This window comes from Coenobita brevimanus, chromosome 65, assembly GCF_032717465.1.
Source record: "Coenobita brevimanus isolate Jiangsu-jjx chromosome 65, ASM3271746v2, whole genome shotgun sequence".
NCBI classification, from domain to species: domain Eukaryota; kingdom Metazoa; phylum Arthropoda; class Malacostraca; order Decapoda; family Coenobitidae; genus Coenobita; species Coenobita brevimanus.
This window is the reverse complement of record NC_137018.1, coordinates 24,489,051-24,509,784: the sequence shown is the minus strand read 5'-3', so window position 1 is coordinate 24,509,784 and position 20,734 is coordinate 24,489,051. Positions and strand designations below refer to the sequence as shown.

The 20,734-nt window shown below is 42.6% G+C and overlaps 1 protein-coding gene across 1 annotated transcript in view; it reads left to right on the top strand.

Moving 5' to 3' along the window:
• Nucleotides 1-20,734, top strand: part of LOC145404950 (kelch-like protein 5) — a 245,665-nt gene that overhangs the window by 40,741 nt on the left and 184,190 nt on the right. The window contains exon 4 of the mRNA XM_080276456.1: nt 13,524-13,640. Coding sequence (XP_080132582.1) covers nt 13,524-13,640 — 117 coding nt within the window. The remainder of the gene's footprint in view (nt 1-13,523; nt 13,641-20,734) is intronic.

Genomic DNA, 20,734 nt, shown 5'->3' with positions numbered 1-20,734 from the left:
GGGGTGGAGAGGTATATGAGAGAGGGGGGTGTGAGTTGGGAGTGGGGCAGTGAAATGGCGGGAGACAGAGCGACGTGGAGGCGATTTGTTTGTGGCCACCCCGAATGGGATTGAGGCATCTGGCAATAGATATATACAGTATATATATATATATATATATATGAGGTTCCCAGTGGAGTAGGAGCTTACATGCCTAAGTTGCCAATTTTGAGTTGTGCATGGTAAGTTTCTGCACAAGTCCTCCTCTGTCAACGTGGTGAAACAAGTCATAATAAAGGGTCCATTCTTCAGCTGTATATAAGGTCGAGAGTGGCTTGCTTTCTCCCTCCCAAACCTACTGGAATTGAAGTCAAGTGTTTGTATGGAGACTTAGAAGAACCTATGAATATGAAGCTCCAGAAAGGTCGTGCTCAAAAGTACGATGCTGCAAAGTTCAATCATGCAAACATGGTCTATCTATCTATCGCCAGACGCCTCAATCCCGTTTACGGTGGCCAGAAACAAATCGTCTCCAAGTCGCCCTGTCCCCTGCCATTTCACTGCCCTGCTTCCAACTCACACCCCCCTCTCTCATATACCTCTCCACCCCATCCCTCCATCTCATCCTCGGCCTCCCCCTCCCTCTTCCCCCATCCACCTCACTTACATACACTCTCTTCGTCAGTCTTTCACCCTCCATCCTCTCCACATGGCCAAACCACCTCAGTGTGTTCCTCATAACGCTTCCTATCACATCCACATCCACACCACAACGCTCCTTTATATCCTCATTCTTCAGCCTGTCTCTCCATGTGACTCCACAGGCTCCTCTTAAATAACTCATTTCCACTGCTCTCACTCTTGACTTGTGTCCTTCCAACAACGTCCAAGCTTCACAACCATATGTTAGAGTAGGTATCACAATACTGTCATGTAGTAACTTTTTCACTTCCATGCTCACTTCCCTGTTTCTTATCACTGCCTTCAAGGAACCAGCAACCTTTCTTCCTTGTTGTACCCTTTCAAGCACTTCACCCTCCAAGCCTCCATCCTTACTCATCACACTACCCAAGTACAGTACTTAAACGTTCTCACATTTTCCAATTCCTCACCATCCAACCTCGCTGTACATTCACTGACTTCACCTCTCTCAAAGACCATCACTTTACTCTTCCCTACATTCACCTTTAGATTCCGTTTCTTACACACTCTCCCAAACTCATCCACCAAGCCTTGCAGCTCTCCTTCGTCTTCACTCAACAGCACAGTATCATCTGGAAACAACAGTACAGGGAGTTTCCAAACACTATCTTCTCTCACCAGGGCCACTCCAACATCCACTACCCTACCTTGTACCTCTTTTATTACCCCATCCATGTACAGATTGAACAACCATGGAGACATGACACATCCCTGTTTCAACCTAAATTTCAAAGAGAAAAATTCACTTAGTTCACCATCCACACGCACTGCAGCCTTCGCACCATCGTACATACTCTTCACAGCATTCAACAACTTCCCATGTACTCCATATATTCTTAACACTCTCCACAATCCTTGTCTATCCACCTTGTCATATGCTTTCTCCAAATCCATGAAAGCCGCATACAACTTCTTTCCCTTCTCTAGAAACTTTTCCACTACAGATCTAAGAATGAATATCTGATCTACACAACCTCTTCCCTTCCTAAAACCTCCCTGTTCTTCTCCAATTAATTTCTCTGTTCTTTCTCTAACTCTGTCAATAAGTATCCTACCATACACTTTTCCTATTATACTAAGAAGACAGATGCCCCTATGATTACCACACACTTCTTTTTCCCCTTTTCCTTTGTACAGAGAATAATTATACCTGACTTCCAATCCTCCGGGACTCTACCTTCCTCCCAGGCCAATCTCCACATCTTCCACATCCATTCTACTACTATCTCTCCCCCATGCTTCAGCATTTCATCACACACTCCATCAATTCCTGGGGCTTTCCCCGATTTAACTTTCTTCTTTGCTTCCACAACTTCTGTCCTACTGATTTCTTCCTGTCTTCTCACGTCCCTCCTTCTGCCAGCCATTCCCCAGCCACCTATACTCGCATTACTTCCATCCTCTATGTTCAACAATTCCTTAAAGTGTTCTCTCCATCTGCTCACTTTTTCTCCCTTCTCCACTAGTAATCTACCATTTTTATCTTTCACTCCCCTGCTAACTTCACTTCCACCCTGTCTTACTCTTTTCACCTCTTTCCAGAACATTTTCTTACAGTCCCTCCACTTTACACTCAAATTCCTTCCAAATTCCTCATCCACTCTCTTCTTACTCTCTCTTACTAATCTTTTCACCTCTCTCATTCTTTCTACATATAACTCTCTCTTCTGCCTCTCAACTTCTTCCACGCCTCTATTTCTCATCCATTCATTGTATGCTTTCTTCTTTTGTGCCACAGCCTGTCTCACCTCTTCAGTCCACCACGCTGTTCCTTGCACCCCCCTCCGTCTTCTCTTCCTTCCACACACCACATCACAGGCTGCACATATTTCTTCTGTAAATATCCTACACACACCTTCCATGTCTCCCATATGCTCCAATTCATATTTGCCCAATCGTTCCTCCACTTCTCTCTTATACTCTGCCTTTTTCTCATCCTCTTGTAACGTTTCCACTCTCCTTGCAACTACTCCTTCCTCTTGTCTTTCCCTTCTTCTATTCCTCCATCTTACTTGAATCCTAATTCTGGCCACCACCAAGTAATGGTCAGAAAGTCCACTCTCCCAACATGGTGCTCCCTTTAAAATATCCAAATCGAGTTCTGATGACTCCAGAGAAACTGAAAGACCTTAAGGACCTCACACAGTATGTACCAGAAGCTCACCAACCCTTCTTTGAGATAATATTCGTAACACAGCATCAACTGCAAGGTGGGGATGTCGCTGGGGACACGGAGCCTTACCCAGATGACTTCTTGGACTACTAGCTCTCTCCATCACTCAACCCTCATAAGCATAATGGGCTTGTAGGATTGGTGATTGTTCCTAGAATGACTGCTATGCTAAAAATTTTATCTCTAAGTCTGTATTACATCATGTCTTTATTAAATTGAAAGGCTCGTCAAAAAGTACCAGTACGTTATTCCTTAATTTTCTATCTGTCTATCTCTCTATTGCCATACGCCTCAATCCCATACGGGGTGGCCACAAACAAATCGCCTCCACGTCACCCTGTCCCCCGTCATTTCTTAATTTTGATTTATAAAAATTCGCTATAAATCAACTAATAGGATTAAGATAAAAAAAAAAAAACATATAGTTTATTGCTTTCACCTAAGAGGTTTATTTGGTAAAATAATGTTGAGGTTATGCAAATGTTTTCTATGGGTCGAGAAAATAGATATAACTATTTAATTTCTGAAATAATAAGAATTTCGCTTTTTATATATTTTTTAGAGTATGACTAAACAGAACTTGCCCAGAGCAATAATTTGATGTATCATAATTAACCATTTCAGTCAAAACTGTGTCGGTAATTATTGCTAGACTTTAAACATTAATTACTCTACTTAGCTATCATGGGATGTAAGCTCCTTCTCTGCTGATGGCCTCATATATATATATATATATATATATATATACTGTATGCTGTATATAGGCTATATATATATATACATACACAGTACCCTCGCGTCCAACACGTGTTTGTCCAGCACGATTCGTGTCCAGCACGGAGAACAATAATTAGTAAGATTTAATTTGGTTTAATTACTTTAACACGGGTGCATTAGCATAACACGGATGGAGCTCTGAGAAGTGGGCGAAATCCGCAGAGTTCGCCTCTAGCACGATTACCCCCGGTCCAACACGGTCATACTGGACGTTCCCGTGATGCTGACAGCCAATAAAAACTATCGTGAGGTGATCGTGATGTCGCCCAATAAAAAACACTTCTGCTCTCACGTGATGTTTTGTTTAAATTTCTTCCGCCACAACGCCACGCAGTCGCGTAATTCGCATTGGAAGGATCTTTTTTCTTGCTGCATTTTCTGCCCTTGTTACTGCATTTTACCCTGCTCATGATGCCTAGGAAGCCTTATGAGAACCCCAAGAAGCGGCGGCACCTCCCCCAGGCCACCAAGCTAGAAAGCATCGAGAAGAAGAAGAAAGGAGAGAGGAAAGTGGACATCGCCAAGGTCTACGACATGAATGAAGTCAACGTGAGGACCATAATAAAAAACCAAGACAAGATCCTGGCAGCAGTGAAGGCTTACAGAGTGCTAGGACAGGCAGAAGCAGGACCTTCCATGGCTGTGGACGAAGATAGTGATTCTGAGTGTGATTTCGAAGGATTTATGAGGGAGGTTGAGGAGGAGCAGCAGCCATTACCCACTAGTGACGCCAGCAGCCATCCTCCGGGGACCCAGTAGGACTACCTGCAGCCTTGGATACCACCTTCCATTCCCAGCAAGCCCACCAACACTATCCTAAAAGGTTAGTTATCATTCATAGTACAGTACCATTTATTATAATTACAGTAGTCCCAAAATATGTATACGTATATGGTAGGTATTTAGGGTGACTTTTCCTAGGGTTGCTGACATAATTCATTTTTCCCCATAAGTTCTGTTGTTTGTCCAATACGTTTTTGATCCAACACTGGACCCATGCATGACAATATTACCGTGTTGGATGCGAGGGTACTGTATATATATATATATATATATATATATATATATATATATATACACACACTCGTATATATCATCATCATCATCGTCATCCAGACCTCCTTTTCAACCCTAGGGCAGAGTGAGGAGTAGCAACATCCAGACAACCTAAGTTTGCCCAATCCAATGGGCCACGCTGTCATTCACTCATCATTCAAGCCCATGGAATCCTGGCTTCATCACATATGCCCCCCAAATTTCACTATGTTCTATAGCTTCACATATACCTAACTGACAGTCAGTCCGAATGCTGTCACATTAACCCTTTAACCGTGGGTGTCATCCCAGAATGACATTGCAAAAACTGGACCAAACCGCGGGTGTCATTCTCAAATGTTTGTGAATATTTTGAATACCGCGCATTTTTTCCCCGCACCAATTGTTTCAAGGGAGAATAGCTATTAAGTTCTTTCACTCCAGCCGACCCCCACCTCCCTCCTCCCACCCCCTGGGCCCTCCAACCCACCCCTGACCAAACACGCATCAGTATCTGTCCAGCTGTGTGAGTGACAACACCGCTGATGTGGCAGTGAAGTGCGGGCAATTACAGTGCCTTTTACCTGCCTCAGTGAACACAGAGTGGGTGTTTATCGTATGTGCAGTGTTCATATATGTTTATAGTATTATTATCAGAATGAGGTTGGCATTTGGTAATGGTGTGTGAGTGAAAAATAGTGATTTTAGATCGCTCACTTCTAATGGCACTGCCCATCCAGTGATAGTCAACGAAATCATGAAACCTACATCATTGCAAAGCCGAAGGTTAGTGCTTTCTAATGGTACCTTATTTTTCGCTTTAGATTTATTCTGTGCAGAGTTATAAAGGTTTAAAGTTTGTTTACATTTTGGCTGGAACCCCCATGGGGGGGGCCAGTAGGGTCAAAACAATGCCCGCGGTTAAAGGGTTAAAAAGGGATGACAAAGCCCTGGTTATGTGCTTCTACACAAAATTTATCCAGCCAGCTTGGTCTCTTGCCAATCCCTTAACCTCACCGACTTCCATACCTCACTTCCTCACACACTTATCCACCATATCCCTCCACCTACTTCTTCGCTTACCTCGCCTCCTCACTCCTTCAAATTCACTCAAATAGACCTTTTTCACCACTCTGTTGTCATTGTCTCCACATGACCATGCCATCTCAGTACGGTACTTCAATGCTGGTGTCCACAGACTTGCTCACTCTGCATCTTTCATGAATCACATTATTCCATATCTTATCCACTCTCTATACTCCACATAGATGTACTCAACAGTCCCATCTCCACTGCTCCTGCTCTTGACTTTTCATTTTCACACCACACCATAGTCTCACATCCATATGTTAAATTTGGCACTAACACTCCTTCGTGTAAGCTTCACGCAGCTGCAACACTGAAGCCTCTGTTTTTTTATCAAAGCCTTCATAGCACCAACTACTTTTCTTCCTTGTGTCACACAACTTTCCACTTTTTTTCATATTTTCCTCTCTTTTCAATCACTGTACCCAGGTATTTGAACTCTCTCACCAATTCCAGTCTCTTTTCATTCACTGTAAAATCACACTGCGAGTCACCTTCTCTCTCAACAACCATCACTTTACTCTTTCCTACAGTTACTCTCATGGCATGATGCCCACAGACATCAGCAGAACTTTGCACTAGCCTACCAAGCTCTTGTCCGGTATTTGGAAGTAGCACTGCATCAACATACAACAAATTTGAGATATTCCATCCATCACCATTCATTACCAATGCCATCCCCTTCTCCATTACTTGTGTTTTTACTTCTCTCTTCAGCCCATGCATATATATATTTTGAATAGCCTTGGGGACATTACACAATCTTGTAGCACGCCCACATTGATCGTGAACCAGTCACTGAGATGCCCATTTACTCTACACATGCTTCACTACCATCATAAAAACTCTTGACGGCACCTAGCAGCTTACCATTTACACCGTACATGTGCTAAACTTTCCACAATCCTTCTGTGTCTTCTTTGTTGTATGCTTTTTTCAGGTCCATAATTGCTATCAACATCTTACTGTCCTTCATACAAGCCTTCTCCACTATCTGTCTCAATGCAGATATTTGGTCCACACATCCTTTGCCTCTCCTAAAGCCACCCTGTTTGTCATTCACTAGGACTTCTAATGTCTATCTTACTCTCTGTATAATAATTCTTCCATATACCTTCCCTACCACACTCACGTGACTTATGCCACGATAATTCTTGCATTAACTTTGCTTACCTTTATTTTTGTATGGGGGTACAGTCACTGCCTTTTTCCACTCTACTGGCACAGTGTCACTTATCCATGCCTTCTTACATATCTCCAAGCACTTCATTCTCCTGTGTCCACTTCACTTAATCATCTCTGCATACACCTCATCAGCCCCAGCTGCATCCCCATTTTTCTTCATTCCCATTCATACTTTGCTGCAAGCGTAGGGCTAGAAGAGAGGTATACAGGGCGAAGCCTGAGTCACAGAGACTTTTATTTGATAACTTAAATTGTGTGAAAAGGAAGAATATGATATTTAAGGTGGCAAATCAGGTTATGAGGGAGAATTGGGATATTTTAGGTGAGTAGTGTGTGAAGAATGATGAAGGAATTGTAGTGGTGAACAGTGGGGATATTAAAGACACATGGAGAGTGCATTATACAGTAGCTGGTTGTAGAATGAGGAGTTTGACTGGGACAAGGCAAGTTTGGAGTCAGCAGATCATGTTTAGGCCTCGGCCTTTGATTGATGCTGCTACTGTGAATGAGGGAATAGTCAGGATGCAGGTGTGGAAGGCAGCAGGTGTGTGTGGGTTGCAGGTGTGCTTCAGGAGATATAAGAGTGAGGATAGTCACTGACCTGATATATGTGATTACATATGAGTGTGTTGTCCCAGATGATTGGCTGAAGGGTTTAATGGTAAATGTGTACAAGGGGAAAGGTAATACCCTGGAAAGAGGAAATTATAGAGGTGTTGATTTGGAGAAGGCCTTTGACAGTGTCCCTAGAGAAATGGTGAAGTTGGCCTTGAGAAAGCTTGGGATTGAGGAGTGCCTGGTTAGGGTGGTTATGGCTATGTATGTGGGTGCTCACACCCAGGAAAGAATGAATGGAGATTTGAGTGATGAGTTTTCTGTGAATGTTGGTGTGCATCAGGGGTCAGTTTTGAGTCCCTTGTTGTTTATCGTGGTACTTAAGCCCTCTCACGTAACTTCAGAAATGGACTCCCTTAGGAGATGCTGTATGCAGATGATCTGGTGTTGATTGCAGAGAATGAGAGGGAGGTGGAGGAAAGAGTTAGGACATGGAGAGATGGTATGGGGCACAAGGACTTAAGAGTAAATACAGATAAAACAAAAGTGATGGTATCTAGGGCTTAGGGTGATATTGTCAAAGAAGAGGGAGAGTGGCCATGTGTGATTTGCCACAAGGGCGTGGGAAGTAATTCCATCTTGTGCAGTGTTTGTGATAAGTGGGTTCTTCAGAGATGTAGAGGTATTAGAGGTAGACCGCGAGGTAACGCCGAATTCATGTGTGTGGCGTGTCGGGGAGAGCATGTGCCGTTTGCCAGGCATGAAAGGATTGAACTTGCTGGTGAGCCTTCTGAGTGTGTGAAAGAGTTTTGTTATTTGGAAGATGTGTTATGTGCAGGAGTGGTTGGAAGAAGTTCAGGGACCTGTTGCCTCTCCTGACATTGAGAGGGCTCTCCCTCTGTGCAAAGGGATCTTTGTACGTGACATGTGTTAGGAGTTTAATGCTGTATGGTAGTGAGACCTGGGCAGTAGAGGAAGAGGATATCTGCAGGCTTAAATGTACAGAAAATGCAGTGACTAGGTGGATGTTCCATGTGTCCCTGAGTGCAATGCCTGGGGGGGCTAGGTTTACAATGGAAGAGTTGAGGGGTAGGATGGGACTGGAGTGTTTTGATGTTGTGATGAGGAAGGATAGATTGAGATGGTTTGGGCATTTGGAGAGGATGAGGGCTGATAATTGGGTGTAGAAAGTGAGAAGTGTTAATGTTAGGGGTAGGGTAGCAAGAGGTAGACCGAAAAAGGCCTGGAAGACAGTCATTGAGTGTGACCTTAGGGATCTATCTTCTATCTGTCTATTGCCAGACACCGTAATCCCGTAAGGGTCCACAAACAAATTGCCTCCATGTCGCCCTGTCCCCCACCATTTCATTGACCTGCTCCCAGTTCACACCCCCCTCTCTATGTACCTCTCCACTCCAGCCCTCCATCTCATCCTTGTCCTCTGCCTCCCTCTCCACCCCTCCACCTCACTCACATACACTCTCCTCATCAGTCTCTCACTCACCATCCTCTCCACATGGCCAGACCACCTTAATATGTTTCTCCTAACGCTTCTTATCACATCCACATCTGCACCACAACGCTCCTTCATTTCCTCATTTGTCAGTCCGTCTTTCCATATGACTCCACATGCTCCTCTCAAATAACTAATTTCCACTGCTTTCACTCTTGACTTCTGTTCTTCCAACAAGGTCCAAGGTTCACATTCATATGTTAGAGTTGGTATCACGATACTGTCATGTAGTATCTTTTTAACTTCCATACTCACTTCCTTATTTCTTATCACTGCTTTCAAGGAACCAGCAGTCTTTCTTCCCTGCTGTACCCTTTCAAGCACTTCACCCTCTAAACTTTCAATCCTTACTCATCACACTACCCAAGTACTTAAATGCACTCACATTTTCCATTTCTTCCTCCTCCAACCCCACTGTATATTCATTGACTTCACTTCTCTCGAAGACCATAACTTTACTCTTCCCTACATTCACCTTTAGATTCCGTTTTATACATACTCTCCCAAACTCATCCACCAAGCCTTGCAGCTCCCCTTCGTCTTCACTTAACAACATAGTATCATCTTCAAACAACAGTACATGAAGTTTCCAAACACTGCCCTCTCTCACTATGGCTGCTCCAACATCCACTGCCCTACCTTGTATCTCTTTTATAACCCCATCCATATATAGATTGAACAACCTTGGAGGCATGACACATCCTTGTTTTAATCTAACCTTCATGTAGAAAACTTTACTCAGTTCACTATCCACACGCACTGTAGCCTTAGCACCCTCATACATACTCTTCACAGGATTTGATAACTTCCCATCTACTCCATGTATTCTTAATACTTTCCACAATCCTTGTCTATCCCCCCGTTCATATGCTTTCTCCAAATCCATGAAGGCTGCATACAACTTCTTTCCCTTCTCTAGAAACTTTTCCACTAAAGATCTAAGAATGAATATCTGATCTACACAACCTCTTCCTTTCCTAAAACCTCCCTGTTCTTCTCTAACAAATTCCTCTGTTATTTCCCTAACTCTGTCAGTAAGTATCCTACTATATACTTTTCCTATTACACTAAGAAGGCAAATGTCCCTATGGTTACCACACACTTCTTTTTCCCCTTTTCCTTTGTACAAGGGAATAATCATACCTGACTTCCTATCCTCCGGAACTCACCCTTCCTCCCAGGCCAATCTGCACATCATCCACATCCATTCTGTTATTATCTCTCCCTCATGCTTCAGCATTTCACCACACATTTCATCAATTCCTGGGGCTTTCCCCATTTTAACTTTCTTCATTTGCTTCCACAACTTCCATCCTACTGATTTCTTCCTCTCTCTCACATCTCTCCTTCCCCCAGTCATTCCCCAGCCACTTATACCTGCATTACTTTCTTTCTCCATGTTCAACAATTCCTTAAAGTGTTCTCGTCATCTGCTCACTTTTTCTCCCTTCTCCACTAGTAATCTACCATTTTTATCTTTCACTCCCCAACTAACTTCTTTGGCACCCTGTCTAACTCTCTTTACCTCTTTCTAGAACATTTTCTTACATTCCCTCCACTTTACACTCAAATTCCTTCCAGATTCCTCATCCATTCTCTTCTTACTCTCTCTTACTAATCTTTTCACCTCTCTCTTCCTCTCTACGTGGAACTTTATTTTCTGTCTCTGAACTTCCTCCACGATGATTATCCATTCACCATATGCTTTCTTCTTTTGTGCCATAGCCTCTCCCACCTCTTCAGTCCACCACGCTGTTCCCTTCACCCTGATTCGTCTTCTCTTCACCCCACACACCACCTCACATGCTGCACATATTTCTTCTGTGAATATCTTGCACACACCTTCCACATCCCCCATCTGCTCCATTCTATATTTACCTAATTGCTCCTCCATTTCCCTCTTGTATTCTGCCTTTTTTCCATCTTCTTGTAACTTTTCCACCTTCCTTGTAAAAACTACTTCCTCCTGTCCTTCCCTTCTTCTGTTTCTCCATTTTGTTTGGACTTTGATTCTGACCACCACCAAGTGATGGTCCAAAAGTCCACTCCTCCAACCTCAGTGTTTTCTTGCATGCATTAGACACCTTCTCATCCTTTCCCCAACTCTCTTTAACTCTTTCCAGAACATTTTCTTACATTCCCTCCACTTTACACTCAAATTCCTTCCAAATTCCTCATCCACTCTCTTCTTACTCTCTCCATTCACACACACATAATCAGTCATTGCCATCCGTTCATTCACTTCACCACCCACCCTTCTCATCACTTGCCACGTATACCTATAGATTGTTTTGTGCCTGAAGAGGGTATTAGTTGTCACCAACCCCCTCCTGGCACAAATGTCCACTAAAGCACTGCCATTCTCATCCATCTCTGCAGGCACACCCCACTCACCAACTGCTCCATACACCTTCACATTCCCTACTTTTCCATTCATATCTCCAGTCAAAAACATTCCCTCATTCCTTTCAGACTTTCCATGCATGCTTCCACATTTGTCCAGAACTCATCTCTCACTCTGCTTGCGTTGGCGCATGCACACACATAATCGCCCACATTTATAGTCCAACTTTCAGTCTTATCCACACAATGCTTAAGCCAACTGATCCATACTTCCTTATATTCTCCTTCCATCTGTTACTCACAACAATACACTCTCCTTTTTTTGCCCTGTCATTCTCACCTACTCCCACATATGTACCCCATCCACACTCCCATTCTCTCACACTCTCATCTCTCCATTTAGTTTCAGTTAATCCACATACATCCACTTTTGCACCCTCAAGCACCTGGACAATCTCTCTTTCTTTCACCTCATCATTTGCACCCCTTACATTCCATGTAGCTCTCCGTACCAAGTCCATTGTTTGGTCCTTATTCGTAACCTTTTGGTCAGTCCTGGTCTGAGGTTTCTCGTTCATATTTTTAGTTAGTTGTTTTTAAGGGGAGGGGCACTAACCCTCCGCCGACCCACTTGTTGTCACGTATGGAACACATGTTGGTTGGTTATAAGATTACCACCCAGCGTTGTTAATGCTTTCCTGGTTTACATGTATATGGGACCAAATAGGGAAGCTGCCAGAGATCGAGCAGCATGGAGAGCTGCCATTAGGTGACCAAGGCTGACGCTGGCAAGCATGTTGGAGCCTCCAAAAACAAAACGAAATGAAACGAACTCATCGCGCTACCTAATACTTGAATGCACCCACATTCTCCAGTTCCTCATCATCCAGCTTCTCTGTGCATCCCATGACTTTGTTTCTCTCAAAGAACGTAACTTTAGTCGTACAGTATCTGCATTCACTTTAAATTCTGTTTTGTACATACACGCTTACAGTTCACATTATTCTAAAAAATACAGTATTTTCATCAAACAGCAGTATAGAAATGTCCACACACCACTCTTTCTCATTGGAGACTCCAGTATTCAGTGCTCTACCTCGTACCTCTTTTATAACTTCATCCATATACAAATTGAACAACTGTGGAGACTTGACACACCTCTGCTTCTGTCCAACACTCAGATTATAGAACTTTCTTAACTCACTATCCATGTGCACTGCAGCCCTAATGCCCTCATACATGCTCTTCACAGCATTCAGCAGCATCCCATCTTCTGCATATATTTTTAATGTCTTCCACATTCCCTGCTATCCACTTTTTATGTGCTTTCTCCAGATCCATGCAGGCAACAAATAACTCTCCCTCTCTAGATACTTTTTCATTAAGTATCATAAAATGAATATCTGGTCAGTGCAGCCTCTTCCCATGATATTCTCTGACTAATGCCTCAAGTATTACGTTAACTCTATCGATAAGTATCCTACCATTTAATGTTATCATACTGAAAACACAAATACTCCTGTGATTGCCATACACTTCTCTTTCCCCTTTTCCATAATAATGGGGGACAGTTATACCTGACTTCCAGTCCTCCAGGACTTTACCTAATCTCCTGGCCAGTCTGAACATCATCCATACCCATTCTTTCAGTTAGTCCCCTGTATTTCAACATTTCATCACACACATCAGTTCTTTGGGTTTTCCCCATTTTGACATTCTTCATTGGCTGTAATACATTCAAATGATGTCATCCTCCTTGCATGCCTCTCCTCATCTCCCACCTATGCCCCTGCCACTTATTCCTGTGCTGCTTTTGTTCTCTGTTTTCAACAGTTCTTTAAAGTGCTTTCTCCTTCAGCTACATGTAGCTAACAAGGGTTACCTGTATTTTGAACGTAAACTCTTTGCTTTACTTGAAGAAATACCTGTGATTGCCAGCAGTGAGATAACATTCTGGATGAGCCAGTTTTGAATCAGGGAAATCTAATACCACTCATCGAGGATGTATGGGGATAGTTCAAGGTATTTTTTAGGTAAAAGAGTGTGTCATTGAGGTCAGTAAATATTGTAGTCTTTCCATATGTTTTTTATTGATCCTGCCCCTGTGCCCCCGATGGGGCAGCATTGGATTGGATGGTGGATAGATAGATTTACTGTATTTTATTTGTCCCCCAGGAGCACTTCCAAGAGGTGATGCAGCACCAAGAGTTTGTGCAGCTGCCACCAGATGAAGCTGCCCGACTCCTGGCCTCTGATGACCTCAATGTCCCCTCAGAGGAACTCATATTCCAGGTGGGATTTGTTAGTACGGTAAGTTGTTTTGTGTCAGGGATGCTTTTCTAAATATCACAACTTTTCCATACAATTGGTAATGTAAATTGCAGGGAACTGGCAGATTGGCTTCATAAGTAGTAATGGAACATGAATAAGCAGTTTTTATGCACACTCAACTCTCGGCTATCACAGGTTCCGCTATAGTATATATCACTATCACGCCTATATAAAAAGCTACCCAAATACCTTTATCATGCACTAAATGCCTATCACACACCAGAAATGTTTGAAAATTTCAAAACGGCCAGGCTCCGGTGCTCCGCCCAGCCAACAAAAGATTCACTCCGTGATTGGTTGTGTGATGTCAGCATCAGGCGAGGGCTGATTGGCCGCCCGACCAAGTCTCCTGCCCGCCAAGCCATTCAAGTGCGCGTCCTCAGACCATGAACAGTGATAGTGAGAACAGTAACATTTTTTGTGATATTACAATGGTCAATGTACCCCCTCCCCATCCTCCTACCGAGAACAGTAACATTTTTTTTGTGATATTACAATGGCCAATGTACCCCCTCCCCATCCTCCAACCATCACCCAGCATAATGCTGCAGCACCTTGCAGGGAAATAAAGAAGAGGAAGAACCTAAGCTATGTGGATAAATTGGAAATAGTGAAACTTACAGACAGTGGTGAGACCAAGCGAAGTGTGGGGAAGAAATATAACATCAATGAATCAGCTGTGAGGGTTATTTATGAGAATCATGATTACATCATAAAACATGTGAGTCTTGCACCATCACAGGCTGCTTCCCAGGCCCTGTTTAGCAGAAATCAGTTGCTCCTTAAGACTGAGCAATTGCTTGGGAGATATATTGATTGACAGGCAAGGAGAAATACTGCTGTGGACACATGGGAGATCATGAACACTGCCAAGGAAATCTGTGTGGACCTTGCTAAGTAGTTAGATGTGAAACAACCACCAGTTTTTATGGCTTCAAAAGGTTGGGTGGACAAGTTTATGGGAAGGCACAAAATTAAAAGTGTGAAAATATCTAACGAAGCGGCAAGTGGTGACAAGGCAGGATCTGTATGTGAATACCCTGAATATTAAGAATATAATTGAGGAGGGCCAATATACAGCAGAACAAATTTATAATATGGATGAAACAAATTTCTATTGGAAAACTATGCCACGGAGGACGTTCATCATCACCAAGTCGGCGAAAATATGCAGGAGGAAAGCACTCAAGGAACGATTCACCTTGTTGTTGGCCATGAACGCCTCTGGGACGTGCTGCCTGAAGCTGACGGTTGTGCACAAAGCGAAAAGACCCAGGGCCTATAAGAATTATAACGTGAAGAAGCTGAACGTGACATGGATGACTTCAAAGAAGGGGTACATGTTGGCTGAAGGAGGCATTCATCCCACAAGTTGAGGAGGATTGTAAGAAAAATAACATCAGGTTTAACATTCTGCTGGTGCTGGATAACGCCGCTGGACACTCGCCTCGTCTGAGGACCACACACCCCAATGTTAAAGTGGAATTCCTGCCACCCAGTACCACCTCACTGATCCAGCCCCTTGACCAAGAAGTTATTTCAGTGATGAAGGCTGCATACTCCAGGCATCAATTTAGAATGATGAGTGAAGCCACTGAGGATGCAAAGTTAATCCAGCAACTGATCAACAGCAGTGAGGATGAAGATGAGGATGCTCAATTGGAAGGAGAGACTGATGCTGAGCAGAAAGTTATAAACTATTGGAAGTGGTACAGTGTCAAGCAGACTGTTAATCTGATGGTTCAATGTTGGGATAACGTAACCCAGGCAGTGATTCATCACACTTGGCGGAATCTTTTGGAGGGGTTACCTGAGGACCTTCGTGGGTCTGCACCTGGTGAGCCTCAATCAGTGCAGGCAGAGATTGAGGCAGCTGCTGAAGAGGCACACGGATTCCTGGAGCTGGTTTAGGTGAAACAACTGATTCGTGAAATGATACAACCAGCCTCAGTTTCTGCTGCTGATATTGTGGAAGAGGAAGTAACACGAGATGAGGACACCCCAGGTGAGGAGGAAGGTGGCAGTGATGATGTGCAGCGTACCAAGGGACTGTGCATGAACGATATCAGAAAGATCATCAACTTGGGTGGCCAGCTATGACACCTCCTTGAACAAGATTCCACCATCAGCAGTGATGCAGGGTGTTCCCTAATTACCCGGGCACTGGCAGGATACAGGGAGCAGTACCATGCTCACATCAACTCTCTCCAGCAACGGCAAATCATTGACTTCCTATGCCGTCGGACACAGGCACAACTGGACCCACAACCAGGACCTTCAAACCAGGATCATCAACCAGCACCTGCCCACCTGGACTCTGGAGCACTTTCTGCCAATGGTGATGATGATGATGAGGAATTTCTTGGGTTTGCTGAGAATTTCCTCGATGAGGTAGAACATCGAAGGGGTGGTCAGTAGACTCCACCCCAGCCTCGGAACCCCTCTAACTCACCCAAGCTGCTCAGCATCCCCAAAAGGTAAATTAAAAGGGATAATAAGTTTTGTTGTTTATTAACCTTGGTATGTTTCTAAATAGCATGCTCATTTTTAGACTGTTATAATATGTTAGATGTGTTACAAAAAGGGTATCTTAGGGGTAAAGATTGAGGTCATGGCACCGATTAGAATTATTACCATAAGTTCTTCAATTCGGCTATCATGGTTTCGGCTGTAGCGCAACCACAGCGGCACCAGTTGGGTGTGATAACCGAGGGTTGAGTGTACTTAACAGTACAAAGGAAAGTAGAACAAGGGAGTATGTAACATGGCCTTAATCTTCAATAGAGTCGCAGTGTGAGACGGAGGGAGGTAACGAATTTACAGTAGCATGGGCAATTAAATTTTTCCTTTATTATTTAATAACATGATTAGGAGGGGTAGATTAAGGTGGTTTGGGCATGTGGAGAGGATGGAGGATGACAGTTGGGTGCAGAGTGTGAGAAGTGTTAATGTTAGGGGTAGGTTTGTGAGAGGTAGACTGAAAAAAATCTGGGATGAGGACATTGAGTGTGACCTCAGGGATAAGGAACTGAATAGTGAGGCTGCTAAAGATCAAGCAATATGGAGAGCTGCCATTAGATGACCAGGGCCGATGCATGCAAGCACGTTGGAGCCTTTAAAAATAAAAACAATAATATCACCCAGTTACATAGAAGAAACAGAATGGGTGCATCTAAGTATCTGATTTCCAGATGGTTGCATTTCTGTAAATGTACGAATTGTGCATTTGCCACTTTGCTTCTAGGGTTCCATGACCCAAGCCCACCCACATGATGCACATCCTGTAGCTGCCTGCCTTCTTCAGTCTTTTCTGTTAGCTGTTGTTGTGTCTAGAAGGATTTTTACTCAGAGCTCATTTCATCCCAGAACTCTGACAGTATGGTTCCAAAGTAACTCAATAATGTTGCCTAAGTATCTAACTTCTCCTTGTATCTAAACCTCCATCGCGACGACCGACGTGTCATCCGGCGCAAGAGACAGTTCCATACAGACCCAGACTTTGCACCTTTCACTTACAACCAGACAAAGCACATCATAAGCAGCCTTAAGCACTCATCTGCCTGTGGACCAGACAACATAAGCATCATACACCATAAACACCTGGGACCACAAGGCATACAAGCACTCACGAACATATCAAACTACAGCTACACACACAACATGCAGTAATACCCAACCTCTGCAAGCATGGCACTATCATCACTATCCCCAAACCCAAAAAAGACCCCACATTACCTTCCTTACACTGCCCCATCACACTCTGCATCCCCTCCAAAGTCACTGAACGACTGGTATTACAATTAGTTACACCTCACCCCCCCCTAGCCCTGTCACAACATGGTTTTAGGCCACTACGCTAAACAAACACTTTTCTTACAGACCTTACGCAATGAGTTTTTGATGACATGAATTCAGCTAGGCCACCACAAAGAACACTCCTAATCACACTAGACATTAGCAAAGCTTTTGATGCCATCCCCTGCCACAACCTCACAAACAAAATATTTAACACAAACATGCACAATAACACAAAAAGATGGCTGGCAAACTATTTAGCAGGCAGATTTGCTCAGGTAAAATTTGCCAGTCAGTCTTAGAACATCAGAAACTTCACAAATGGCATCCCCCAAGGATCTGTTTTGACCTCTACTGTCGTTAACCTATACATGCATGACATACCCACACCCCACACACCACAAATACACATAGCTTCCTATGTGGATGACATAGCACTCACATGTACACACCAAAACACAAACACAGCTGTGCACATCTTCCAGCCTTACCTCAACACACTACATGAATGGTTCACCACAAACAAGCTCAAAATAGCCCCAGCCAAATCTACAGTGACCTTTCTCACAAACTGGACAGCAGAACACAGTCACATTCCACACCTCACCATAAACAACACTACTCTACCACACACACACACACATGCAGTACTAAATTATAACTTCAGGATAGCATATGACATAGTAAACAGCAATGACAGTTACAAAAAGAGCCTAAACTATAAAAAGGGAAATTATCAAGACCTAAAGAAGTATTTCTTAGAAGTTGATTGGGAAAATGAGCTTAGAGGACAAGATTTAAATGCTGTATATAAAAAATTTTGTGAATTTTATGAAATAGGAGTCCAGAAGTACATCCCACAGCACAAAGAAGCAGATAAGAAAATACAGAAATGGTTCAATACAGAATGTAAAAAATCAAAAGAAAGAAGAGATTTGTTGTGGAATAGATACAGAAGACACAATAGTGAAAGGGCGTATAATAATTACAAACAGGCAAGAAACGACTATACAAGAATAAGGAGGGAAGCCCAGAAACAGTTTGAGGAGGATATAATAAATAAAAGTAGTGATCAACCAAAGCTGTTTTACAGCTATATCAGAAGCAAAACCAAAGTAAAAGATATAACACAATCCATTACGGACGAGGGAATCACTTATACACAAGAGAAAGATATTTGTGAAGCACTAAATAAGAATTTCCATTTAGTTTTTACAGAAGAAAAAAATTTTGAGAGGGACTATGTGGAACACGCATGTACACACTTACTACCAGATATACAGATAGCAAAAAAAGTAATACAGGAGGAGTTAAGTAGATTAGACAGAGGAAAAGCAAGTGGTCCTGATGAAATTTCATGTTGGGTATTACAAGAATGTGCAAAGGAGTTAAGTAAACCATTATTTTTAATTTTCAAGAAATCCTTGATTCAAGGTAAACTACCTGATATTTGGAAAAAAGCAAATATTGTCCCCTTATTCAAGAAAGGAAATAGACAAAATCCACTCAACTACCGACCAGTATCACTGACCAGTGTTGTAAGCAAGGTATTAAAAAAACTTATAAGAAAAGCTTGGGTAAATCATCTAGAAGAACACAGTATGATAACAGAAAGACAGTTTGGTTTCAGAAAAGGAAAATCATGTGTTACTAATCTGTTGAGCTACTATGACAGAGTAACAAACACAATACAGGAAAGGGAAGGATGGGTGGACAGTATCTATTTAGATTTCAAGAAAGCTTCTGACACAGTACCACACCAAAGACTTTTATGGAAACTGTACCATCAAGGAGGAATTCAAGGCAAACTGTTTTGTTGGATGCAAGACTTTCTCATAAAAAGAGAAATGAGGACAGTACTAAGAGGAAACTACTAATCATGGAAAGAAGTGACTAGTGGAGTACCACAGGGTTCAGTGCTGGCACCAATCATGTTTTTAGTGTATATAAATGATATAAACAGTAACACTGGAAATGAGAGCTATCTGAATATGTTTGCAGATGATGCAAAAATACAAAGGAGAATTACTAACACGACTCTTGTAAAGAGCTACAAGAAGAATTAAATAAACTTCATGAATGGAGTAGTACATGGCAAATGGAATTCAATGTGGACAAGTGTCATGTAATCAAGTTTGGTAAAAGTGGAAAAAGACCTGATTGGGATTATAAGTTAGGAAATAAAACCCTATACACATCAGAAAGAGAGAAAGACCTAGGTGTGATTATCAATAACAGACTATCTCCGGCTGACCACATCAGCGAGAAGGTACGGAACATGTATACACTGCTTGCAAATATGAGAATAGCATTCACATACATAAATGAAGACATGCTAAGAAGGATAATAACATCATTCATTAGACCAACCCTGGAATATGCATCAGTAGTCTGGAGTCCTCATCTCAAAAAGCATATAGACAAGATTGAAAAAGTTCAAAGGGCCGCTACAAGATGGATACCAAGCTTAAGGGACCTAAGCTACGAAGAAAGACTAAATAAACTGAATCTACCAACACTACAGGAGAGAAGGAAAAGAGGTGACATGATAATGCTATATAAGTGCATATCAGGAAAGGAGGAAATAGACATAAATGATTACTTAACATATGGAGAAGCATCAGCAAGAGGACACTGCAAAAAACTGCATAAGAAGAGAGATGATAAAGACGTAAGGAAATTCAGTTTCCCAAACAGAGCAATTGATCAATGGAATGCACTACCGAATGAAATAGTGTGTGCCAAAACAATTCACAAATTTAAAGATATGTACGATAAATATGGTTTAAGACACGGGACAGTACGAGCTTGACTCATTCCTGTAAAGATGCAATTAGGTAAGAACACACACACACACACACACACACACACACACACACACACACACACACACACAAAATCCTTGGTGTAACGTACAGTACATCAGTGTCATTTAAACAATACATCACAAACATTAAAGAAAAATTAACACCAAGACTCAGCGCCTTGACGTCACTTGCCCATACAACATTTGGACACAATTAAGAAACCACCACCACAGTATACAAACAATGTATATGTGCAGTAATGAATTATGCAAGCCCTGCATGGGCTTCTAACCTCACTAAAACACACTACAACACCACAGACCATACAGAACAAGGCACTAAAAATAATCACAGGCTGCACAGCTACCACACCCACAGACCACCTACATGAAGAAACCAAAGTCCTCAAAGTCGAGGATCATCTAGACATGAGAGGCACCCAAATTCTTGCCG